Here is a 26,092-nt window from a genome sequence, read left to right on the forward strand (position 1 = left end):
CCTTCTCACAGAAAATGGAAATGGGTGGGAGGACTCTCCACAGACTTGGTCTTCGTTCTAAGTTCTCACGTGGCGAGAACTGGCTAATGCTCACTTGAACCTGGCACATTCAGCGAGACCTGGCCATGTTTAGCAATGGCTTGCTCTTGTGGACACTTGATTTCTTTTCTTTTTTTCTGTTTTCTTTTTGAAAATTTACATTCATCCAGTAGAATAGACAAATCTGGTACGCAACTGGGTATGTGTTTATGTGTGTATGTAGTCCTTAATGAACCTTAGAGAAAGACAGGCCTGTAAAGACCATTTAACGCCTCCCTAGCCCACAGCCGGCCCCAGAGAGGGCTGTTTTCTGTTACTACAGACTCCCTCTGCCTGTAAGGAAGTCTGTGAGTGTGACTCCACAGATCCCTTCTTTAGTAACCCACCGCTCTTAGAACAACATCGTCTAGCCATGGCATACTCCTTGATCTGCCTCTTGCTTCCTGTAACAGTTTGAGCTTCTCACAGCAGACTGATACTCCTCGGACCTTGTGACCCATCACGGTACGGAGCAGCAGTAGGGCTAACTCCGCCTGGGGTCGTACAGATGAAATTGCCGGTGGGAGACACCACCCTCCTGCCTCCTGGTGCTCACCCTGTCAGAAGGGCTGGTGGTGGGCAGTTACTGCCCCACAGAGCACCGATTTAAAAGGTAATGGCAGCTAGGTCACTTGCCTGGGTTGGAAATCAGCACCCCCAGGTTTAAACTGCTTCTGTCATTGACAAGCAAACGAGCCACCTCTTCAAGCCTCGTTTTTATCCTAGTCACATGAGTACTATGTGACTGAGTAAGCAACCTATAAACATTTTTTTGAGGGTGGCAAAATACGAAGAATTATTTTATAACTTCAACTTTTTGTGATTGACAAGGTTTTCCATAGAGAGGGTTTTTATTATATTAAGAATACTTTAAAGAGAAAAAATTGTTAATAATCAATAGAAGAAAGGTGCTTACAAAGCCATAACACACAGCCAGATAGGTAGATGATAGACAGACAGACAGACAGATGATAGATAGGTGGGTGGATGTGTATGGAGTGTGTGTGTGTGTGCACACACATATCATTATTTATAGCCCAGACCAGCCTATTTTTCTGGTTCTGTCTATATGTCCCATGGACCCTTTGTTCTGAACTCAGCGGACGGAGAGTCACCTAACCCCGCCTCCCCATTGCCTTGGGCAGGCCTTCATTCTTTCCTCCTATTAGAACCATTCATGGCTGGGTATGGCGGTACACACCTTCAATCTCAGCACTAGGAAGACAGAGAGGCAGGCAGATCTCTTGAGTTTGAGGCCAGCCTGGTCTTCCTGGTGAGTTCCAGGACAGCCAGGGCTACGTAGAGAGACTGCCCCCCAACACACATACCCCCCAAAAAAGAAAGAAAAGAACTATCCATACCTATAAGCTCCATACACATGGTTTTTATTTGTATTTATTGTATATCATTATTGTGCCTGACATCACATATGGATATAGTGCTTACTTGGACCCTGGGTAGCAATTCTCCTGGACGTCAGTAACACAGGTCTTGCTGTTCCTCTCTGGGGATGACAGACTAAAGACTGAATACAGCCCTCGTGAGCACAGAACACGTATTGTCACTATTTGTGGACAGCAGTGGACATGCTCCGGTCGTTTCCAATTCTCCTCTCTCTGCAGACACCCTTTTCTGCTCTCTGCACAGGAAGCACAGGCTTCCTGGAAATCGCGTGCTGTAATTCTGTTATGCTGCAAGAGCCCCTGGAGAGGGTTGTTGCTTCTGTGGGTGTTTGCTGCACACTGTGAGCTTGTCTGTCTCTGTGGAAGCGCAGACGCTTTCCAGCTAGATAGGCCTGTGTTCCGATGCTCGTTCTGCCTCCCCTGGGTCTGCAGCCTCTCTGGGCCTCAGCATCCTCATCTGGAAACCCCTTTCTGTGGGGATTAGAAAGGGCAGAAGCTAAGCCGGGCGCTGGTGGCGCACGCCTGTAATCCCAGCACTTGGGAGGCAGAGGCAGGCGGATTTCTGAGTTCAAGGCCAGCCTGGTCTACAGAGTGAGTTCCAGGACAGCCAGGGCTACACAGAGAAATCCTGTCTCAAAACAAACAAACAAACAAACAAAGGGCAGAAGCTGTTCGGTGTCCTTTTCATCTCATTCTCCCTCACAGGATTTTTCTCCTCCCAGACCTCTTTCCTGCTTTCTCTGGATTCCTTGCTCTGTTCAAAAAGATGGCAAGGCCTGAGCTGTCTGTGAGCATGGCCAGGGAAATCAACATTTGAATCCTGGCAGATCTGCTCAGGAACCTTGGATAAGTTACTTTGAACCTACCTTCTTCTTCAAACAGAATTGTCAAGTGATCAGAGAACAGACAGGAAGCACTTGCCACAAAGGACTTGGTGCAGTCGGCAGTGGCAGTAGCAACAGAAGTGTTGAGTTGACCCTGTAGATGCACACAGCCATACTCCCGAATACACACCCACGGGTGGTACCCACGAGCCATGCTGCCTAGGGCCTTCTGCCGCCTCCTGCCAGGGCTTGTCCCCACTTGAAGCATGAAGAGCAGGAACATGGAGTTTCTCTGGGTTTGCGTGGGTTGGTTCACTTGTTCCAAAAGAGTAACACTTATGAGCATTTATGAAACACATGTCAAAACGATGTAATCTCTGAGTCTGTGGAATATTTGGACAAAAGGAGAGCACTCAGAACTTTGGGTAACTTTGTTACTGGTTTATGTAGTAAGTAGGACAAGAAAAATGTGTCTGTTCAAATACTCCCAGTATTGAGCATTTAAATTGAATAGATTATTGTCTGGAGTAAAATTCACATATAAATTAGACTACAAAGAATTCATAATTGTTACAGTTTCCATGTTCATTAGTTCACGTTAAAAATTGTTACTGCATAAATTAACACGTTCTTTCTTGAAGAACATATTTTAGAAAGATTTGTTACTTTAATAACTCTTTGTGTATTAGAAATCCCAGATGCCGGTGCTAATTAAATGTAATCAGATTTTGGATTCAAAAAGCACAGTAGCCATTTAGCACAAACGAGCAGGCAGCTAGGTTGACAAACATGGTCAGGAGGACTGGGTCCCTGATTCTTTTAGATTTCCAGTTTCACAATGCAGAACGTGAATTCAATTCCTATCCTTCCTTTGTTCCGATGGCTGGGGATTATTAGACTCAGTGTGCCCGTCCGCCCACCCGCCCGAGTTCCAGCTCAAGGGCTCCTACAGAATTATTAATCAGCTGCTTCAGAGGCCCCTGTAATCCAGTGGCAGATCAAGGCTGATCTCACCATGAGGTGCCTCCCTCTGCTCCCCTCCCCTCGCGTATGAATTTCTTGTTCTCTGTCAACAACAGCATCACCATTCCCACACTGTGTGCTGTGACCTGAACAGCAAGTGTCAGCAGAGAAGAGGGCGGGGGATGGAACCCTGTTAATTGTTGAATTTAATTTAATTCTTTCCTTGCTGAAGAAGTGAACCCATCTTTCAACAAAAGCAAGCCTCTTCCCAATGCAAGCTATTGTTTCTAGCCGCTTGTTCCCCAGGCGGAGCTGTGGAAGGCCGTATGAAGTGAGCAGGCCGTACCACCCCAGACCCACACGGGGAGTTTACCGTCCCCAGAGCTGCCAGAGGCCATGCACTGAGCAGAACTGAGCCAAGCTGCCTCCCTGAACCTGGCAGGGCCAGAGTTTGGTGCTCCTCTGTCCCTGGGCAGAAGTCGTCTTCATTTGTAGTCTGCTGCCTCTGTCTCTAAGCTTCCTACCTCTGGCGTCTCTGGGAGGGACTGCTTTGTTCATCTGCTGTAGCTTCAGCCTAGATTAGTAGTCAGGGGAGCAGGGCAGATGCTGGGAAATGGAGATGAACTGTTGGGAGCATCGTCCCCTCCTTGCAAGGCTGTGCTGACAGCCAGATGAAATGAACGAAGGGGGCTTTTAAATCACTCATTTCTCCCTAGTCCCTTTTAAGCTTTCAAAATGCTTGCAGGGTGGCGGGGAACTGCTTTCTCCCACTTGGCATCCTTGGGCAGCTCTCTGAGTTGGCCCAGGAAATGCAGACGGGGCTCCATGCCAGCACAGGTCACCAGAGCCGGCTCTCTGAACACCTTCCTCTATCTGCCCCGCCCACCGGTGGTCCTGCTCAGTGCCCACAGGGGCATCTTCCTCTCCTTTGTGCTGCATTGGGCAGAGCTGCCTGGCAGTTGTTTATGAGTGGTCAGGAGCAAGTCCTCAGTTTGCGCAGCCCACGTTTCTTGGTAATTGTCACTAAGGAAGCAGATGGTCACCCTCTGAGAGTTGAAAGTGTGTACATAGGAATTGCAGACTGCCATCAAACATCAGAAATGTCTTTTGGCTTCCTTGTTTTACTCTGCTGGCTGGCAGAAGGAGCCTACATTTGCATCGACTGGATAGCCGGGGACAGGCCAAGCACACGCTGACTTTCTGCAGCTACGAGCCTCTTTCTCCTAACCAAGGAAGGGTACCTGGCCCAACAACACACTGGTCTCCACAGGGTCCCAGAAACATAGGCACTTTGCTAAACTGGAAACCAGGCGACGGTTTAAAAGGCAGCCTGAGGCTGTGCTTGTCTTCTGTGTAGCCCCGCTTCTTGGGCCTTTTTTCTAGACTCAGAGCCATGCCCCAGTAGGACAAGCCTGTCCCATGCTGTGTCCCCACTGTCCACAGTGTGGCTGCGTGGCCCAGGGCCCTGTGAGGGTGGCTCCCACTGTCTGTGCTCTGCTACAGTGCCGGGCCTGCCAAGATCCCTCCCCATCCACACTCACCGCTCACCCCCTGGGAGCTCGGTCAGGCTTTCAGCTTGAACATTGCTTCCATGGATTTATCCCAAACAGACCTTGGTTCTGCGCCTAGTTAATCAGCCCAGAGTTCTACATTATGTTCAGGCCCAACTCCTGTCTCCTGGCACACAGGTTTCCCTCGTCTCTGCTTTCTCAAAGTCCCTGATGAGACAGCACCTTCTTAATCCCTGTCACCTTCTCTGGCAGACTTGTCCTCCCCCTCCCCCCAAGCTAAATTTTCAAATGGAATATCAATCATCTTCTTGTGAAACTGGATTTTCCTTTATATTTATTCTCAAAACATGACGCTAAACTCCATGAACTTAAAGTGGAAATTTTAGCAGAACATGTTACCAGGGGTAACTGGAAACACTCAGTTTATTACTTCAGAAGCATTCGGGAAATTTGAACGTCATCCTTGGCCTAGTATGAGAATTAGGGGCTTTCCTCTGCCAAGTTTCACTGGGTTTGAAATTATTACTGTGCTTGACTCACCACCAGGTTCCAGGTTGGGTCGGCTTTGCTTGGCTCCTAACACAGGATACCCTGTCCTAGCCGCCTGGCTCTCTCCTCCATCCAGTCAGCCTCCTGTTACCGCCACGTTCGTGGTCACTTTTCTGGATATGTGGGTCCCTGGAAACCAGGTGGTGGGCTCTGATTGATTCAGTTAGGACCCCCCCCCCATGTGACTAAAGCTGGAACAGGAAGCCACAGTTTAAAAGGATCGATTGGAGGGTCACTCTGCTGAAGGCCAGGTACCAAGGCAGGAGGATTCAGCAGAGGTGACGACTGGAATCTGGGTAATTTTGAGAGACAGGTCAAAGAGCAGAACCAAAGTGTTGGGTTAGCAGCAAGATGACAATGGGTTGGGTCTAGAAATAACAAAGAGGGGAAAAGTCCTGGCTTAAGTTTTCTGCCCTGAGGCCCAGCAACATGGTGACCAAACCCCAGAAAGTGGGTAGTAAAAACCAAACAAACCAAAGGACTTCACTGTTTCTTAGATTTGAAAAGTAAGAATTAATCTCTAACCCCTTCATTTGGTAATATTTTTCTTCCTACTACAAGAATCTCTTATAATCTTGTGCATAGTAAGATGATATACTGAACAATAAATTAAGCTTACAGTTGCAATATTTTAGGTAAAGCCAAGAGACCCTAGAAGCCCATAAATATTTGGAAATAAAGAACCAGGAATTCAAATGAGAAACATCTGGATGTGCCCAGCCCCTTCCCGCATGCAGCAGGCAAAATTAGTGACAAGAGAGGACAGCGTGAAGAGGGAAGAGTCAGGAACACTGAGGCCTGAAGGGCACTTATGGTTAGAGTGAGTGGAAGAAGAATGGGCATTGGAGATGAGAGAGGCAGGAAGGAGGCTGTGCGTAGGTAGAGCAGACACTGGGCCTGTGGGGGAAACTCCAGACTCGCTTCTGGTGGAAGGGGAAAGCAGGCCAGCTCCGTAGTGGTCAGGTGGGGTCTGGTCATCATTCTTAGGGACAAACCTGGATAATTGAGTGAGACCCACCACGCTCCTTCCCCCTGACTTGCAACAGGGGTGATTATAAACCTGCTTCAGATGAAAAGGGCTGGCACCCGTTGAGCTGGAAATGATTGCTGCCTACTCTGTATTGCTGGGACTACCTCAAGGCCTCTTGTTGCCTGTTCCCCAAACCACTGCCCATCCCAGCAGCAGCCAGAGGCAGAGCTATGACTCCCTCTCCGTCTCTCAGAGTCACTCAGACAGTAAAGGGTTCAGAGTACTCTGTTTGGTATTAAAATGCAGATTTTACAAGTATTTTTAGGTTTCATTGGTGTGTGGCAGATGCTTTCCCATTGTAGTGAACAGTTGTTAGACCCTTAAACAGCCATTCAGACGATGACAGACATGACACTGGTACTGTCACCAAGGACAAGGGAAGACACCCCAGAGACGAGAGACCAGATAAATTGCCCTTAAGAAACCATGGCTAGGGCTGGAGAGATGGCTCAACGTTAAAGGCTAGGCTCACGACCATAAAATATAAGAAACCATGGCTAGTCAGCACTGGAGAGCTGGTCAGCTGACCCACTCCCCAGCCCCACTCCCATCCTGTTGGTTCTCTCAGGAGCCTTCTGTGTGCCAGGCATACCAGGCTCTGAGCTGGAGACAGAGTCATCCCACAGACATGCTCCAACCCTCAGAGGCAGTGCTGCCGAGAGATACACTTCTGACAGCCTATGCATTATTTCAAGCTGTAACTACTCGAAACGCAGGCTGCTGTGGCAGCAGGGAGCTGGGAAACCTGTCTAAGTGTTATTGATCAGGCGAAGTCTTTAAGCAAGTAGCACTCAGGCCGAGAGCAGAGAGGAGGCAGTGGGGGGGATGGGTGTAGCCACAGGGTGGCAAGGGACTGTTTTTTCTCTCTGGGAGAGAGACTCTGGGACTGTTTTTTCTTGCCTCCTTCCAAGTCTCTAACCTTGGCCCAAGTAAGCACTTAACTCCAGCTCCTAGCAGGCTCCCTGGTGTGCCTGTGTACCCTATTGCTGGGTGACCTCAGACATACCCTTCTCAGCCTCAGGTTTTACACCTGCATCCTGCATAGCCAGCCATAGGCAGAGAGACCAGGAAAGGCCAAATACCTAACACTTCACTCTCAAACCACATTGTAGGGCCAGGAGCTGTGTACCCTCCAGAGGAAGGAAGCTAAGACAGGAGCAGATAGAAGTATCCAGAAGAGGAGGAAACTAGGCACTGATTACTTCCTTTCAATAATAGCTTGTCATGGCTTCAATTTAGCCTTTTCTCTTAGGAAAAGAAAACATTCATTTTCTTTAAAAAGAAAAAAAAATCTGAAAACCAGTTCAAACAAACAAAAACTACACCTTTAATCCTTCTAAGGCAGGGGCTGGTGGATCTCTTGAGTTCAAGACCAGCCTAGTGAGTATTATGACTTCCAGACAGCAAGAGTGACACAGAGAAACCCTGTCTCAATAAACAAAAGAACAAACAAAAGTCCTGTTGGGGCTGGAGAGATGGCTCAACGGTTCAGACTCCAGAAGACCTGAGTTCAGTTCCAGTACCTAAGTCAAGTGACTTTACATCTTCCTGTAACTCCGACTCCAACTCTCCCTCAGAAGGCATCAGCATACAAGTACATAGACTTACACACAAATAAAATAAATTTTTTTAAGTTTGTGTTGAAGATAGCTACTAAAAATATGGACAAAGCCATTCTTTAATTTTTATCTTTTTAAATACTTGTTGCTTGGCGTGAAAAATATTTTGTCTTACAAAGCAATAATGCAAAATACTTACTACTGACTTCCTGTCAAAACCCCCTCGAAGATTATACAGACTGGTTTTTATGTAAATTTTACAATTTTTTTCTTTGTTCTTGTTTTTCAAGATGTGATTTCTTTGTGTAACAGCCTGGTTGTCCTAGAACTCACTCTATAGACCAGGCTGGCCTCGAACTCAGAGATCTACCTGCCTCTGCCTCCCAAGTGCTGGGATTAAAGGCACGTGCCACCACTGCCTGGCTTAATATCTTTATTGTACCGTATGAAATGAGAAAGTGATAAAGCAGGTTAGTATAGCTGACTTATACGTTTGCTTTTTAAAACCTGAAATCTTAAAAGTCTTTCCTCAGAGAATCCAAGTAAAATCCACATACCGCCTCCCACACCTGCAATCCCAGCTTGGGCAGCAGGGGCAGGGAGCACTGGGGTGGTGCTCACAGCGCCTATCACAGCCTGAGCCTGAGGCAGGGAGCACTGGGGTGGTGCTCACAGCGCCTACGCAGCCCAAGACTGTCTCAAAGAAAGGAGGCCAAGAGAACGGTTTAAACTGAATGTGGTGTACTTCTAGGACCCCCCCATCCACTGACCTGCATTCCAGTGTTGCATGAGTCCAAGGAAGACCCAAGGATACTTTTTTTTTAAGACTTATTATTGTCTGTATATGAGTACATACACTGTTGTAGTCTTCAGACACACCAGAAGAAGGCATCAGATCCCATTACAGATGGTTGTTAGCCACCATGTGGTTACTGGGATTTGAACTCAGGACCTCTGGAAGAGTAGTCAGTGCTCCTAACTACTGAGCCATCTCTCCATTTATGGTACAGGATTTTTCTGCATACCAGAGAGAAACAGTCCCATTGTACTTTAGATGTTGTCAGATTGTAAAGCTATGGAGTTGTTCTAAATGAGAATGTGTTTAATATCCATCCATTCCCATCCATTTATGAACAAGAGAATTCCAGCCTGGCGGTGGTGGTACACGCCTTTGATCCCAGCACTTGGGAGGCAGAGGCAGGCCAATTTCTGAGTTCGAGGACAGCCAGGGCTACACAGAGAAACCCTGTCTTAAAAAAATTAGAGGGGTGGGGGCGGTTCAGTCCTGGGCAATCTGCTCTTGACACTGAGGGAAAAGCTGTCACCCTGATCCCAGGGGCTTGAGGTTGAAGCTGCATAGACAGAATGCCCACGGACAGAAAGCTGTGTGAAGAATGCTTTTAACAAAATTTTAAAACAAGGTGAGTGCTCAGAGAATCCCAGGTCGTGCAGGCAATCGCCAACATTCTAGGGAAGAGGGAAACCAGCTCCTTCTAAGAGGAGTGTGACAGCAGAAGAGGGGGTACAGATACTAGCCTGCTCCAGAATTAGGGTGAGATGCCACCGAGGGAAATCGGAAGACTTTCTTCAGTTCTGATTCCACACTGGTATAAAAGAGATGGAGAAGAAGACGGCGTTGCTGGAAACCGCCAGGGCACATTTGTTAACGTTGTTATGGTGTACTGTATTTAAAGCAAAAATGTAGTTGCTGTAACTTGTCACGTCTGGCTAGTAAAACTCCCATAATTTAAAGATTTTAATCATTTGCCACTTATGCACGTAGTGACTTTGCATAGATGATGCTGTGACAGTTCTGATTTTTATCAGCCTTTCTATGCTTTGTAGCAGCTCGTAAGCATAAGTAGTGTGGTTTTAGCACATTATTGTTTGCATAACTAATACAAATTCCTTGTATTTTTTTTCCTTTTGTCTGTTCAAGAAGTGCCCAGAACTGCTTTATGGTTGCTGACCCTGACATGAAAACGCAGGCTGCTAGGTCCATCTTAATCTGTCCACATCTTTCTAACAGTGCGAGGAGCAGGGTGGGCTGTGCCTTTCCTCTGGATGTAGAAAAAGAGGATTCTCCTGATGATCAGAGACACTTGATATAGCCCTATTGCCTTTGAAATGAGTTTAAATAAGAATGGCTCCCATAGGCTCATGTATTTGAATGCTTAGCCAATCAGACTCATAGCTGTCATCAAGGCATGCCCTGTCTAAAGGTGTTATTCACTTGAAGCCTCTCTGGCTGGTAATAGAAAGGAAGGAGGAAAGTGGGTACACAGTGCAGAATAAAAACATCCCAGGAATAAAGATGGCTGCCATGGAGAGAACGGGTAGGAGGAAGTGAGAATCAGCCACGGGCAGAATCATGTCCCCACGGTGTGTGTGAGAAACAGGAAACATGGCCCACTTCAGTGTAAGGTGAAGGCCTGTCCATGCGCTCCATCCTCAGGGAAACCAGGACTTGTGTGGATTTGTGGCCCCTCATAAGACTGATCTATGACTTTATATACCACAGGACACAGGAGAATAGTGTGATGATCTAATCCCGTGTGTGTTTATTAAAATACAGCATTATTTGAGAGGGATATGGGTGTATTCATATATACATACATATTGTCTTAGGCACTGTTCTGTTGGTAGAAGAGACACCATGACCAAGGCAACCCTTATAAAGGAAAGCATTTAATTGCGCATGACTTACGGTTCAGAGGTTCAGTTCATTATCATCATAGTGGGAAGCATGGTGGTGTGCGGTCAGATATGGTGCTGGAGAGGTAGCTGAGAACTCGACGCCATCCAGATCCACTGGCAGCAGCAAGAGAGCCGCTAGCCTGCCTTGGGCTTCTAAAACCCAAAGCTCCATCAGTAAGGCCACACCTACCCCAGCGAGGCCATACCTCCTAATCTTTCTATGTGCTACTTCCTGCTGACCAAGCATTCAAATGCAGGAATCTCTGAGGACCATTCATATTCAAGCCAGAACACACACACACACACACAGTTCCTAAATCACAAGTTAGGAATCATTCTCCCCATCAGGTACATGCCATTCAGTGTGATCATGGAATCAAATTCAACAATCTAGCTCTTCTCTTTACTGACATATTAAGGGTTTTGAAGTCCAAAGGGAGATTTAAAGTGACTTGCTTAAAACTGAGCCAGGCCCAGGGTGTAGGTCATTGCCACACCCACTGTTCCTTCCCCATCTTCTATCTGTCCCCTGTCCTCGCTTCCCACCCTGTCCCCTGCAGATGGCTTTCCAACACTTTGTCTTCCCTCCTCATCCAGCAATGGCTCTCCAGAGTAACCAGGTCTTCACTCTGCAGGTGCGAAGTTCCCCATCAAGTGGACAGCCCCGGAAGCGGCCCTGTACGGAAGGTTTACCATCAAGTCCGACGTGTGGTCCTTTGGGATCTTACTCACAGAGCTGGTCACCAAAGGAAGGGTACCATACCCAGGTAAGGACGGACACAGGCCCGAGCAGTGGGTTCTGTTCTAACTTCATTTTACAGGAGCCTTGCCCAGCTAGCTGCCTCTGTGAGCCCTGTGCTCAGCCTCTGCCAAGGTCTTTAGCCAAGAGAATGCAGAACTAAGAATTGCCATGACCTGTACACCAAATTTAATGTGCTACGCAGCTGGTATAAATGTTCCAGTTCCCACAGGTCATGGAATTTGTCCTGTCTCAGGAGGTGCATGTGTCACGGCTCCCACAGCAGAAATGTCACTGGCAGAGCCTGTGCCCAAATGGAGCTTGGAGACATGTCTGGGAAAGAGAAGGAGAGGGGTTCCTGTTGCTTTTTTGATCTCCTTGTAGAGCTGACCCACCCGCAGAGCAAAGCTGGCGGGAAGAGGGCGGAAGCTGCTCTCTCTGAGGCTCCAGCTCCAGACCGCTCTGGAGCAGAGGCACAGGAAGGCAGTTTGGGCTGACCAGCCCGTTCTCTGCCTGTTGCTGAATGGCCAAAATACACAAAAGGAGTGTGTTGTGGAAGAGCGGGAGCCTCGGGGGCCTGCAGCTCTTCAGGACTCTCAGATGCTCCTTCTCTGAAGAAGCTGTGGGTTAAGGTTATCCATGCTTAAATTCATTAACTTAGCCAGGCGGAGACATAAAGGACACGCGCCATTTCGCCTCCACACTTTACTGGCTTCAGTGCGGGCACGGTCTGCTTTGTGAAATGTTAAGGACATATTTTTCAGTTACTGCAGAGCAAAGGAAGAGCAGAGCCGGCTCTCGCTCTCCATTCCCTGCCTTTTAAAAAGGAGCTTTTAAAAAGAAAGAAAAGAAAAAGCCCACAGTGATAGAAACGACAGTAGAGATTAATGAGGAATGTAGGTCTCTTGCAAATCCTGGGCTTGTAATCATATCTCTGCAGTCAGGAGCCAGCGAGAGCCGATTAATTTGTAATCCCTTTGTTCATTCCGTCTGATTGTTTCTGGTCCTCGTCAGAGAACAGAGAAGTGTTCAGAAAGAGCCTCTCTGTCTAGGCTAGCACAGCCTCGAGACCTCTAAGGGAGGAGGGTGGGCACTGAGGCAGAATTAACAAAGTGCCCGGCTCTGGAGCCCCGGTCCGGCACTGGGACGAGTGGGTGTGTAAGCGCTTCATTGCTGCTGCTGCGGCGGCTGCTTCCGGCATGCACAAGTGGACAGACACTCTGGGAATAGTCAACCATCAGCCGCAGAGAAGAAAGGGCTGCCCAGAAGGGGGTGGGGCCCAGCATGGGTGCTTTTGAATTGCTTCTCAAGGATGAAAATATACCATCTCCAGGTTTTAAAAATGAGAAGGCACTTTCAAAAAGAATTATTATTGTCTACATTTTGAACTAATTTCGTCCTGATCTCCCCAGGTTTATAGACACCCGGGGTGTTAAAAGCAATCACAGGAAAAGGTTAATGTTGTTTTGTATTTCCGTGAAGCCTTCTCCTCCAGGAACACAAAGCTGCTTTTTGTTCCTGGGTCACGCGCAGAGGCCAAGACAAAGAGGTGGAGGTGGGGGCTCAGAAGAGGAAGTATCTGGAGACCAGGGTTTTGTCAGGTTGGGTTTTAGCACAAAGAAAATAACCTAGGTTTACAAGTTAGAGTGGATGCATTCACTCAGCATCATTCTGTGCGACCTGGCCTCACATTTGTTCCCTTGGGAAAGAGCGCACATGAGCCATGCCGCTCTCGGTGGCACTGATGAGGTCCTGTCCCGGAACAGGAGGGGGGATGGCGAACCCGTAAATTGTCCTACGCCCGTGGAGCATATGGAGGACAGATTACTTAGATGTGCATACCATGTGTGCTCCCCAACCGTAGTTCTCATTATATGGCAGAAGCAGGGACAAGATAGGCTCCTCACTGAGAGACCCATGAAGAGAGAGAGCAGAGGAGTTAAGTGAGGACGGGGTCCAGCACAGTGGACTTACTGTGCGTGTAAGCCAGTGTGGATCGGGCATAGGCGTCCGTGACGCACCTGTCTGCAGGGGCCGTGGGGAAGGGGAAGGGGAAGGCAAGAAAACAAGACCTTGGAGAGCAAGAGGCTTGCTTACAGTGAGCAAGGTGAGTCCTGCCTGTCTCCCAGAAAAGCTGCAAAAGCGTGACTGAGCTGTAGGGAGGGTCTGAGACGCTGGATGAGGCGAAGTGCTTAATGGTCTTAAAAGGGGACGGAGCCAGCGTGCTGCCGTGAAGACACATGGGAGCCTGGCAGGTTGACCAGATGGCCCAGGGAGCCGCCTGCAACACAGAAGGCATCCCAGGCCTGTTCTCATAGTCATGGATGCTGCTTAGTTTTAGTTTGCATTCAGCTATAACCGTATTCAATAGCAGGTACGGACTGCTCACCTAGCGGAGAACAGTTCCAGGGCATAGACCCACGGTTGGGGTGGCCCAGTCCCTCAGCCTACTGAGGGCTCCCCTTGCTTCCTCTCCTGCACTGGAGCTCTCCTTCTCTGTTGGTGGGAGTCCAGGAGAAAGCCCAGGTCTCTGTGGATCAGATGCTTCCGTTGTACACTTTGACCCAATTTGCCTAGAATGTATTTTCAAGTAATTCTCTTCTCAAGAACGGTAGGCGGTGGTAAACTTTCCTGAGTTCTTTCAAACCTGAGAATAGCCCTTTGTTGACACATCATGGCTCTGGTTCTTAAGTGACAGAGAAAGGAGGAGGGGGCTGACTTATAAATGAGCTCTGCAAAGCTTCCCAGACATTTGTACCCAGCACGTGAGTCAGGGCACAAGTGAGCCTCGGTGAAGGCCGGAGAGTGCCGCCAGAGGCGTGGCCAGATGAAGGGCAAGCTAGCACAGAGGAGGCCCTGCTGGGGACACAGGCTGTGCTCACTGCACTGACCAGGACAGAAGGAAGGGAGGACACTGACACTGAGCAAGGCCTTGAAACCATAGAGGAATATTGAAATATTATCCTGAGGCGAAAGGAAGCTGGCCAGGTACCCATCGGCTTCCAAGATGGGTCCGGGAGTCGGACACCATTCCAGAGCACGGCTTACGTGTGGCAGCCTAATCAGTTGTACTGTCCTTGCTGGAGTCCAGCCTGCTCTCTGGGTGCAGGGCCTTAAGTGTGCCTCGCATCGAGATGAGAACTGTGTTTAGGCTAAGGGATTGTCACACATGAAAAAAAAAAAAACACACGGTAACGCCGGCGCCAAAGCTGTTTCCTGAGCTTGATGCGTAAAATCATGGCTTTGCATTTTAGCATGACATTTCACCTCTAGAAGCTTTCCCCCTCTGCCTTCACTGCCCCTGCCTGTATCAAGCTGTCACCGCTGGGTGGTGACCTTTTAATGGAACTTCCTGCCCCCAGTCTCTCCCTTCCTCCCCTCATCCTCCACCATTCTGTCATTGTCACCAGCAGAAATGTTATCCTGGAAAACAGATGGATTATCTTACCCTGGTCCTGGTTAAAGATGCGGAGGGCATCCCCTTGCCCTCCAGATAACTCCAGAAGGCCGCACCTTGCACAGTGTCTTATCGGCTCTTCCTTCATTCAGTCCACGAATATTTATTGAATATTATGCATTGAGTGCTTTTCCAGACACGGAGATTATAGCAGTGAAGTAACGTGAGAATTCCTACCCTCAGGAATGCTTTTTCTTGAAGAAGATAGGCAATACAAACCAATGGCCGACACTCATCCTAGCTAGTAGCATTGAGTGAGCGAGAGAGGGGCGTAGTTAGGAGATGGTGAGAGTAGAAGTCTCTAAGAGGTGCTCACTGAGTAGAACTCTGATAGGAGCTAGGCTTGGGCCAGGTGGGTGTCTGGGGGCACTGTGCACACCTGCAGAAAGCCGGGAGCCAGGGAGCTGGAGGCGGCGGCAACAGCAGGGGCTTCCCGTGGGGTGGGGAGCAAGCTGCTTTTACTCTTTTTGATGCTGTTTAGTTTCTAGTTACAGTGTTTCTCCTTTCCCTTTCCTCCTTCCAAACCTTCCTAGTGACCTTCCATACTCCTTCAAATTCACAGCCCTTTTGCCATCAGTTGATATTGCATGTGTAGATGTATCTATACACACACACACACACACACACACACACAGTGCTTGTCTATTTCTAAATATAGCCCGTTGAGTCCACAGTGTTACTTGTGTTACATTTTCGGAGCTGACCATTCCACACTGGATGACCAGTGGTGCGCTTTTCCCTGGGGACGGCCACCTCTCTCCCTCCGGCCTTGCTCAGTTGCCTCTAGTTTTTGCGTAAGGTTCTGGCCTCGCTGGGCTTTTTTCCCATTAGGTTGGCATGACGTCCTTGTTCAGGCCATGGTTAGGCAGTAATGTCAGGTAAGACTTTACTGGTGTAGCTTCTGATGGTAAGAGGAGACACAGCCTCACAGAACTCCTGTCCCCTGACTCTTACACCCTTTCTGCCCTCTTTTTTCAATGTCCCAAACTTTAAGTGCAGTTGTGTATCTCAGATGTGAGTATACTCTTAATGTGTGTAGTGAGCAGTGCTGAGGAGAAGATCGGACTTAGGATGTCTCTGCTGTCTCTCTCCCTTCACATCTTGGACACACCAAGAAATTTGTTTCTGACAGGGTCTCACTGTGTTAGCCTAGAAGTGGCTCTGAAGAGCAAGCTGGCCTCAAACTCTCAGAGATCCATCCGCCTGCCTCTGTCTCCCAAGCGCAGGGATTAAAGGTGTGCGCCCACCGCTGTGCCCAGAATGTTTCATTCTCCTGTCTGGAATTCCCAGCAGCTCTGCCTGCCTTGGGGGGAAGAGAGCATGCTCGTGTTCTGATTCCCAGCAGTGTCTACCCACAGGAGACTCTGTAGAAGCAAATAAAGGCGTGCGTGAAGAAAAGGGGACAAAATTGAATTAAAAAGAGAAGACTCATAGGTTTTTTTAAACATTTTTAAAGCTGGCCCCCAGCCTACAGAATATGGCCGGCACGGGGTAGTGTTCCCAGCCACAAGGTAGACTCTGTCCCCAAAGTTCTGGGAAGTTAACACCATGTTCAAATGTTATATTCCAGTCACCCAGTAGGCAGAATGTCTCTGCCGTGCTGGGCTGTGGCCCTTGACTGGACACCTCGTGTGCTGGCAGGATCGGCAGAGCAGGGCTGCTCTCTTAAGCAAATCCATTTATCTGTGCATTTGAGGTGCCCTCGGATCAGTCAGCAAGTGTCAGCTGCTTCCTCCAGCAGATCATGTCACTTGGTAATGACCTGGACAGATAAAGCAAGCCAGAAAAACCGCTGGCACCTCCTGGAAAGAGCAAAACGCCTGCTCCCCCTCCCCCGCCCCACCCCTTGTGATCACATACCAGGGAGACAGGCTTTCTTATGTCCACACTGCTGACAGGGGCAGACGCCCTCAGGGAGGCAGGTTTGGACTTTCCAGGGAGAGGGAGCATGAGAGACAGTCTGCAAACAACCAACCTTGGCAGAGCATGCAAGGTCCTCTGCCTTCCCAGCCTGTGGTCCCCGGGGCCAAAACCCTTCAGGACTCTGTGTTCCTTCTGAGAGCACTGAATGCTATCACCTCCCCTGCAAGGTCTCTCCTGGCTGACATGGCTGATAAGAGAAAGAGAGGACCGGAGGTTGTGCGTGAAGCCGGAGGGCAGAGGAAGGGGCGGCCTCCCGTGTAACCTGAGCACAGAGCACTGCAGCCTCTGGTCTCAGCTGTGGTCAGGCCCCTGCCTCGCACACCAGTACCTTCACCCTCCTATTTTTCACTTCTCTCTTAAGAGGACAGAGGAGGTTTTTGTTTTGTTTTTTTATAATACTGTATTATCAAAAGCTCAGGCCTCTGATCACAATACTTGGGAGACAGGAGCAGGAGGATTACTGTTAGTTTGAGGTCAGCATGGGCTACATAGCACGGCCTTGTCTCCACATATAAAGAAACAGAAAACAAGAAAAGAAAAGCCCAGAAAGTATAATGTTGCTATCTACTTCAGATCACCTTTGTGGGCCGCAGTTCTCCCGGCCAGCGTTTCTGATTTTATTAATACAGTAGTTTTAATAAAAATAGCTGCCCCAGGTGACTGGTTAGGTGGGCAACAGTAAACAAAACTAGTAATTACTGTGTCTTCTCAGGGTCAGTCCTTCTTTTCCATCTGTGCCCTCTGGTCAGCATCCTCCGCCCACATTCGTACTCTGACCCTTGGAGCTTCTCTCGAAGCCTCCTGGCCTTCCTGTAAGATAAGGAAAAACCCTGGATAATCTGATAACACTGCACCAGCACTGCACAGGCTCTCTGAGTAAGCACCGTTAACTCCACCGGCCTCTCTCAGCACCCGTGTGGTGGCTCCCAACAGCGAGCAGACAGATGGGTTTTTAAGAGAGCTTATACAGGGAGGCAAGGGGCCTCAGACAGCAGGCCTCATCCATACGCAATATAGTGTCAGTCTCTTTGAATGAAAAGCTCAGTTCGAGAAAGAAATGTGATATCAGATAACCTGAGTATCATCCCCATTGTTAAAACATTTATTTACACGGTGCAGATGTCCAGAATCCCACAGCCATGGTGAAGTCCTTGCATGACTAGAAAATAAACCCCTAACTACAGGTATGTCTGCTCTGAGGTCCCTAGAGAAGCCTCACAAATGGGAAATAGTAAAGTATTAGTACTTCTTTGGTGAGACCTTGTCCCAAGACCTTGTCTAAGCAACTGTCCTAAGGCGATAGGTAAGGTGTTCTATTAAAAAGGGAGACTCTGAGGCTGGAGCAGATCAGGTCCTGCCAAGAGGCACAGTTGAGAAGTGACTGACATCTCTTCAGTGTTCTGCCTGTGGAAGCGACCTTCATTCCTTCCCTGAAGATCCGTAAAGAAAAGCAGAGGGTCTGCTGAGTTCTTGGACAGCTCAAAGAATAACACAGCCACCTACAAGACAAGCAGAGGCAAGGACCTGAGGATGAGGGAAAGAAACCGTGTCCACGTGACAGGCCGTGTGGCAGCCGCCCAGCGTCTGGGTTTGAAAGGAAGCGCTGGAGCCCCGGCCCCTTGAGTTTGAGAAGGAAGCCAGCAGCAGGAAGAATACCTCAGAGGACATGTGGGAGTGAGTGCAGTTCACTCTCCAGAGGCTCGCAGCTCAGGGTTTTGGGGCAGAAGGACTGGAGCGGTTACAGCCATGACCGTGTTTGAAAACATGACAGACAGAGTTGAAGGGAGACTCAGAGTGGCAGGTTGTGGAGATCTGTGAACTCAGGGCCAGCACCTGGGTCCTGAGAAAGTGGAGGAGGGTCCCTGGCCAGAGAAAGAGCGGAGACATGCTGTCCTCCTGAGCGGTGGAGCACAGAAGAGAGTTGAGACCAAACTGAGTGACGGATGGGCACTTTTTAAGAATATTACCATGGTGTACTTAATTGAAGTACTATTTACGGACTGAAAACTCACTGCCTCCTCGCTGAGCCAGAACACCTTGACCATTGCAAAGGTTGGCTGAGGCAGTGGCAGGGCTGTAGGCGCGCCCACCATCTGGGTTCTGGCCTCCGGTTGGTTGGAAGGTAGCTGGTTCTGTTGTCACTCAGCCAGTTACAGGGTCTGATAGCCCACTTTTTTGGCAAAGCTGTCATTGGTATGTGTCTGTTTCAGTCGGTGCAGACTGTTCATATTTTCCCTGGACTGTGGGGGGTCCGGAGACAGCACATGACAAGAAAGGAGAAACGACCGGGGTGGGGGAGGGGTGCTGCTAGAAAGGGGGCAGCAAGCTGAGAGTGCCACCAATGCCAACAGTGCGGCCCTCAGATCTGTCCCAGTCATCAGTCTGCATAGGCTGAGGTATGGCCCTGTCCCTTGGAAGGAGGCCTTCTTAGCAAATGTGACATGCTGTTTCGGGTTGTCACATCTGCTACGTCCAAGCCTTGGGTGGAACACTGGAAAATTAGGCTTGACCCAAATGGCCAGTTAAACTTTCCATTGGCAGAGACTGAATTAAAAGTTTAAAGAAAGGAAATATTTCCATTTGAGGAGTTTGATTTTTTTTTTTAATGAAATAAACCATTTACTGACGAAAGATCACAGAATCATGGGAAAGCCCCTAATTGAATTCCGCTGTGCCATGCTGGGCACTCGGTGCCAGGTTGAAGCCTTGGGATGTATTTGGGGAGTGGTTGTAGCTTCTAGGGAGACTCTACTGTCTGTCATCCCTCTGGGCTTCAGGCCTCTGGGAATCTTCTCTCCAGGGCTCCTGCCAGGGGCCAGAACAAGGGAGAGTCCTGCCGACTCAAGCTGTCTGGTTCCAGAAACACCACGAAACTAAGAGGCTTATCTGCTTAATTGTGCAACCGGGGATTGCTTGAGAGCACGCCAGTCCCCGTGTGGCCGGCCGTGCTCGTCTGGACCCTCTCGGCTTCCTGGAATAGAGGGGCAGCTATCTTTGGGCCCCGGTTTCTCAGCTAACCCCCATGGGAGCATTAGAGTCAGACATTGTTTTAAAGTCAGTGCACTGACACGTCATGTAACACAGAAGGAGAGTCTGGGGCGGAACATAGGAAGGAAGTGCCACCCAGGCTTCACAACAGGGCGGGTCGGTGGCTGGTGCGTGTTTGTAGAAATGTTTAATCCCAGTCTGGGGTTTCTAGCCATTTAGTTAGCAGGTAAAAGACACGCACAGCCTTCATATTTACAATGCACCTCAGTCAGCACTAGAGCTGGCCGGATCCTACCCTCTATGCTATTAGAGTCTACTTGCCTATCAATCCCGAGTTATTATTTATCATTTCATTTGACTGATCTTTTTTTGTTTTGTTTTTGTTTTTGATTTGGCTTTTTTGAGATAGGGTTTCTCTGTGTAGCCCCGGCTGTGCTGGAACTCACTCTGTAGACCAGGCTGGCCTCGTACTCAGAAATCCGCCTGTCTCTGCTTCCCAGAGTGCTGGGATTACAGGCGTGCGCCACCAATGCCCAGCAATTTGGCTGATCTTAACTCCAACTGGCCAGGCCTCAGGGCCACGGTCTCAGGCCTCCTAACTCACTGCAGCTTCTCCTTCCTCCTCTACCTTCCCCTCCCCTGTGCCCCTGTCCCCACCCAGGAAACCTAAACCTCCATCTGTTTCTTCTGCCCAGAGATTGGCTGTTAGCTTCTTTATTTACCGATCAGAAACAACTTGGGGACAGGGTCACAGGTTACAGGAGTGAAGACTCCAGGACTTGCCCCCCCCACGCACACTTAGCATTGCAATAGGCAACAAGACCAAACCTCAACTGGTCCAGGTCTGTTTTGCTGCCAACTGAGTTACAAAAGCTTTCTGATTTCCTGAGCTTATTGGGGTTTGGAACTGTGCCTGAGGAAATGCTGGTCCCTGTCTGGAGCACTCAGGGAAGAGCTGCGATCCATGCGCCTTGCCTGGGGCTAACCTGACTAGAGTAAAGTTATTTGGTCACCTGGAAGGTCTGCTTCAACACAGCCAAAGGAATGCTGAAGTTTGTCACCACCAGAAATTATAAGGCCAGAGAATAAAAGAGCATCCTACAAGGATTTAGAAAAACAGGTGACTGAAATAATTGTCAACCAGGAAGACCTAGCTAGGATCGGTCCAGCCGCAAAATGAGAGCAACCCCAAAGCCTGGGTGCTCCCAACAGAGGGAAACAGAGATGTGCTCCAAACCTAGGACCTCTGGCCGAGGGGCAGGTTCCGACCCCATGATCACCTCCCCCACAATTAAAGAAGGCTGCGTTGAATATTATGTGGATTCCTTATTTGTGACAACCCTGAGTCCCAGGCTGTAGATTACAGCAGATTCTTGCTGCTATAAACTGTCAGGAGTAAGGGAAGATTTTAGATGACTGGCTTACAAGGACAGACAGACAGACAGAGAAAGGAAGGAAGGAAGGAAAAGAAAGAAAGGAAGGAAGGAAGGAAGGAAGGGCAGGCAAGGGAGGGAGTAGCTGAGAAGAAATCACACTAAATGAGGTATTTCCTGCACTGACTCTGGAGGCCTTGCTCAGCCTCCCACAATGCTGTCTGCTGTCCAGCCTGAGGGCGCCCACACCTGGCAGCTCCTGCAGAGGGGTAGGGAGGTGTCACCCATGAGCAAAGGCCCCAGAGACACCCTGCCTCCCTGTCACAGTCCCCAAACCTCAGAGCACTCTGGGGGTCACCAGGCCAGATGGTGCCAAGCACTGCTGGCATGAAGGCAGATCTCAGACAACGTGCCCAAGTGTGAGGAAAACTGTGACATTCACAAACGGACCCTGTAGCTCCGCACATAGAAGACCTGTGGCTTTCATTTTTTGGGGTATTTGTGCGCTTTATTCATACAGAAATCTCTTCTTAAATATTTTTTTAATTTACATTGGTATTCTGTCTCCATGTCTGTCTATGTGAGGGTGTCAGATCTCCTAGAACTGGAGTTACACAGACAGTTGTGAACTATGTGCCGTGGGGGTGCTAGGATTTGAACTTAGGCCCTTTGGAAGAGCAGCCAGGGCTGAGTCATCTTTCCAGCTCCCAAAGACTTCTTTTTAATTGTGTTTGTGTATGGATTTATGCACGTAAGTACAGGTATCTGCTGAGGCCTGAGGTGTTGGCGTCTCTGGAACTGGAATGACAGGCCGCCTAGTATGCATGCTGGGAATTGAACTTGGGTGCTTTGCAAGAGTGAACGTGCTGTCAACCAGTAAGCCACCTTCCCCTATTCCTGGGTTTTTACCTTTTCTACTGAGGTATAATTTACACATTGACTGGTGAGACTCCATAGTTCACACACAAGACAGACACTGGGGTTGTGTGGCAGAGCACGGCTCCCAGCCTGGTTTTGTTTTAAACCGTTTCAGTGATATAAATAAGACAGAGCTTGCATGGAGCCCACACAGACAGAAATATTTGCTGTTGGCCCTTCACAGGAAGAGCGTGGGCATTCAGCCAGGGCTTCTGTCACCTCTCGGCTCCCTCTGACCTTTCCCCCCACCCATGCGCAGCTCTGGTTTCTATCATGCAGTCTTTGGCCTTCCTAGGGTCTTCCATAGGCCAAATCATACTGGGTGCCGCCTTTTGTGCCTGGCTGCTTTCACTAGCCGTGCTTTGAGAGTCACAGTCTGGGCTTTGGCATCTTTGAGTTCCCATCCCTTTGTTTCAGTCCTTCCTGCTGTGACAGCCTGTTCCAGGCACGGCTCCCCTCCCGAGAGGGTGGCCGGCCTCCTTCCGCTCTAACCACGCCCTTGTCTTCCCAGGCATGAACAACCGGGAGGTGCTGGAGCAGGTGGAGAGAGGCTATCGGATGCCCTGCCCACAGGACTGCCCGATCTCCCTGCACGAGCTCATGATCCACTGCTGGAAAAAGGATCCGGAAGAGCGCCCCACCTTCGAGTACTTGCAGGGCTTCCTGGAGGACTACTTTACCGCCACAGAGCCCCAGTATCAGCCTGGCGAGAACCTGTGAGCGCCTGCGCTGCGCTTCTTCGCAGGCCTCGGCCCGAGGCCGCCCCACCCCCTCCCCATTAGCTTCCGGTTCCGTAGCCAGCTGCCCCAGAGCAGCGAGCCGTCCAGGATCAGATTGCATGTGACTCTGAAGCTGAACTTCCAGGCCCTCATTAATGACACTTGTCCCCCAGTCCGAACCTCCTCTGTGAACCATCCGAGACAGACGCGTGTTGTTTCTCAGACTTGGAAATGCATTGTATCGATGTTATGTCAAAGGCCAAACCTCTGTTCAGTGTAAATAGCTGCTCCTGTGCCAACAATCCCAGTGCTTTCCTTTTTTTAAAAGAAAAAAAAAAAAAGCAAATCCTATGTGATTTTAACTCTGTCTTCACCTGATTCAACTAAAAAAGAAAGTATTATTTTCCAAAAGTGGCCTCTTTGTCTAAAACAATAAAATTTTTTTTCATGTTTTAACAAAAAAAAATGATCAGGACAGGTGTTTGGGGTTTTTTTTTTCCTTTTTTATACATATGATATATATGTTAACATATGTTCCTGTACATACACCATGTGGGTGCTACCGTGGAGACTGTGGCCAGCACAGGACCAGAGTGAGGATGACTGCAAAAACCTGCCAAATCGAAGCCCTGGCGTCCTCCTCAGAGCCGGTGGCCTCATTTTCTGACTTCTACGAAGCATGATCTCCTCCCTTCATTTGGATTGCACTTTTTTGGTTCCTAATCATACCTGTAGATTGTTCACGTGACTTTTTTCAGGTCCCGGGGCCGAGACCACGAGTTTTAGTGCCAGTCTTTGCTCCAGTGAACTGTGATTCGTTCTTGAAACTTAGGAGTGAGCATGGTTAAGCCAGCAGCAGCCAGCCAGTTCCACCGCCAGAGCTGCAGGACGGAGACCACACAAACATGAAACATGAGTTTTAGAAGAAACTCTAAAACATGTAGAAACACGAGTGCTGAAGGGTTCTCACGTGTTTTCCTTTTATTTAATAAATCTTGTAACCGCATTTAAATGGTCCAAACCCATAGCGTTGTAGTCATGGCAACCTACTAAACTTTCTCATGCAACTAAAAATTCTGGGGAAGGCAAGGGTGGGGAGGGGGGTTGTACATGTCCCTTTGTAAAATAAGTGTTTTCCTGTCCTGTACTGCTAATGAATGATTCTCCGAGTCAGGAGTACTCCAGTAAATAACTATGCACTACTTTACATTTCATGGGGGTGCACAGAAAAAAAAAGTATTACATTTTTAGTTGCTGTTTGTACCAACCTCGAATTGCATATGTTTAACAACGAATCAATTCCTATTTCTATTGAGTTTTTTAATACTGACTAGCAATTCTGAAGTCTTAATTCCTTTTTTTGTTAATGATTTCTTTGTGAGTTTACATTTTTAAATTGTTTAACTTTCCTAATTTAGTAATTAAAAAGAGAGCATTTTACATTTGAAAAAAAAATTTTTTTTGCTTATTTGTGTACACCAGAGAAGATACCGTACCCTAGGCGTCCTGTGACATACCTGGCCCGTGCCAGACGGCGAGAAAGCACCTGGTGAATCGGGCCACTGAGGAGTGATTTCCAAATTAAGGAAACATGCAGAACATCTGGAGACCCTCCCCACCAAAAGGCAAAGCAATTATCTGGCTAACTCAGAGACCGCCTAAAGCAAAGCTGGGTGTACCCGGCACTGCCTCTCACTGGAATTCACTGTGTCTTCCTTGTACAGGAGAGAGACAATAGTCTTTCTTGCTCTTAAGTCATAAATACATTTCCACATATCCCTCTACTTCTAAAATGAACTTGCTAAGCACGTGACCATGTGGTGTGGGGGGAAGGGGGCTGGGTAGCTCTCCAGGCCTGGATCCTCCTTGGTTCCGGGGTTCCCTGCAGGCCTCTGGACCTCCCCTGCAGGCCAGCGTGTCTGTGGAAGAGGCATGGCAAAGCTGCTCTCCCGGCCTCTGGCAGCCCTACCAAGGCCACCCAGTCATACAGAGCCACAGAAGGAGGAAAGGCTTTTTATTGTCACTGAAATATTACCTTTAGAAAAGATTATAGCATTTTGAGGAGGGAGATGAAACATTTTTTTAAATCAAAACTGTTACTATTTTGGATAGGAATACCATTAATAAGAGTTTCAGAGACTTATTAGGTACAGTTTTTATCATGTAGGACTACGTTAGCAGGTTCTAGATTTTCGTTAAGATAATTTTATTTTCAATCCTCACTTGAATTAGACAATTTGCAACTATTCACTGGGGGATTTTTGTTTTGACTCATTGAAAAATAAAAAAATCTGGGGAAAAAAACTTGTTTTAAGCAGAAAGTCTTTGAGGAAAAAAAATCACTTTTAATTTCATATAGCTTTTTAAATTTCATCAAGTGAGTTCTCTGTGGATTCTTGTATATAAGGGAAAACCAAGGCCATAAGACAATTCGAGGGCACACTTATATGAGATCAGAGTCCTGGAGCATTCTGGAGTAGAAAAACTACAGTCAGGGAGAAATCACACAAGTGTCCAGGTTTTTCCAAGAGCCCAACGTGCTTTCTAGGGAGGCCCGATTCCCACCCAGAAGTCTCTGCTTCGTAAGTGATAAACGCTGGGGTCAGGAAACTGCAGTTGCCCAGAAAGTGCACTTACAACAAAGGAAAAAATAGCATTTACTGTGAAGCAGGTGAAAATGTTTGTTTAGGAAGGTTTTCTTGGTTGTTTTTCTTTTAGAAAAAAAAATAACTGTTTTACGTGTATTGGTGTCAGAGCGTCAGAGTGACAGACAGTTGTGAGCTGCCATGTGGGTGCTGGGAACTGAACCCGGGTCCTCTGGAAGAGCAGCTAGTGTTCTTAACCACTGAGCCATCTCTCCAGCCCTGTTGCTTTCCTTTAGAACCCAGAATGAGGACTAAGTACTTATTCTCCGAGAGCCACCAACTGGGGTTGCCTAGTTTGCACTGGATACCTTTTTTTTGTTGTTGTTTTTGTTTTTGTTTTTCAAGACAGGGTTTCTCTGTGTAGCCCTGGCTGTCCTGGAACTCACTCTGTAGACCAGGCTGACCTCGAACTCAGAAGTCCGCCTGCCTCTGCCTCCCAAGTGCTGGGATTACAGGCGTGCACCACCGCCGCCCGGCTCAATAAACTATTCTCTTAGGAGCTCAAATCTGAAGCTGACTGGAGATGTCCGTTTTCACAGCTCAGGAGCACATGTCGGTTCACCCCACTGTTGCTGCAGCACACGCTCAGGCCGCAGCAGCGTTGAGGGACCTGATAAGACCCCAGCAGATGGCAGGTGTCACCAGGTGTCACCAGGTGTCAGCAGGTGTCAGCAGCCCCGCCAGAGTGAACAGATTTCCATGGGGAAAGTCAAGGG

At 48.5% G+C, this 26,092-nt stretch overlaps 1 protein-coding gene across 5 annotated transcripts in view; it reads left to right on the plus strand.

The window, feature by feature from the left end:
* Fyn (FYN proto-oncogene, Src family tyrosine kinase) overlaps positions 1–23,229 on the plus strand; it is a 196,318-nt gene extending 173,089 nt beyond the window's left edge. For all 5 annotated transcript variants that reach the window (XM_052163520.1, XM_052163518.1, XM_052163519.1 and 2 more), the window contains 2 exons: positions 11,250–11,381; positions 22,524–23,229. In XM_052163520.1, the coding sequence (XP_052019480.1) occupies positions 11,250–11,381; positions 22,524–22,732 (341 nt within the window). In that variant the 3' untranslated portion in view covers positions 22,733–23,229. The remainder of the gene's footprint in view (positions 1–11,249; positions 11,382–22,523) is intronic.
* Positions 23,230–26,092: the final 2,863 nt, after the last annotated feature.

This window comes from Apodemus sylvaticus, chromosome 19, assembly GCF_947179515.1.
Source record: "Apodemus sylvaticus chromosome 19, mApoSyl1.1, whole genome shotgun sequence".
NCBI classification, from domain to species: domain Eukaryota; kingdom Metazoa; phylum Chordata; class Mammalia; order Rodentia; family Muridae; genus Apodemus; species Apodemus sylvaticus.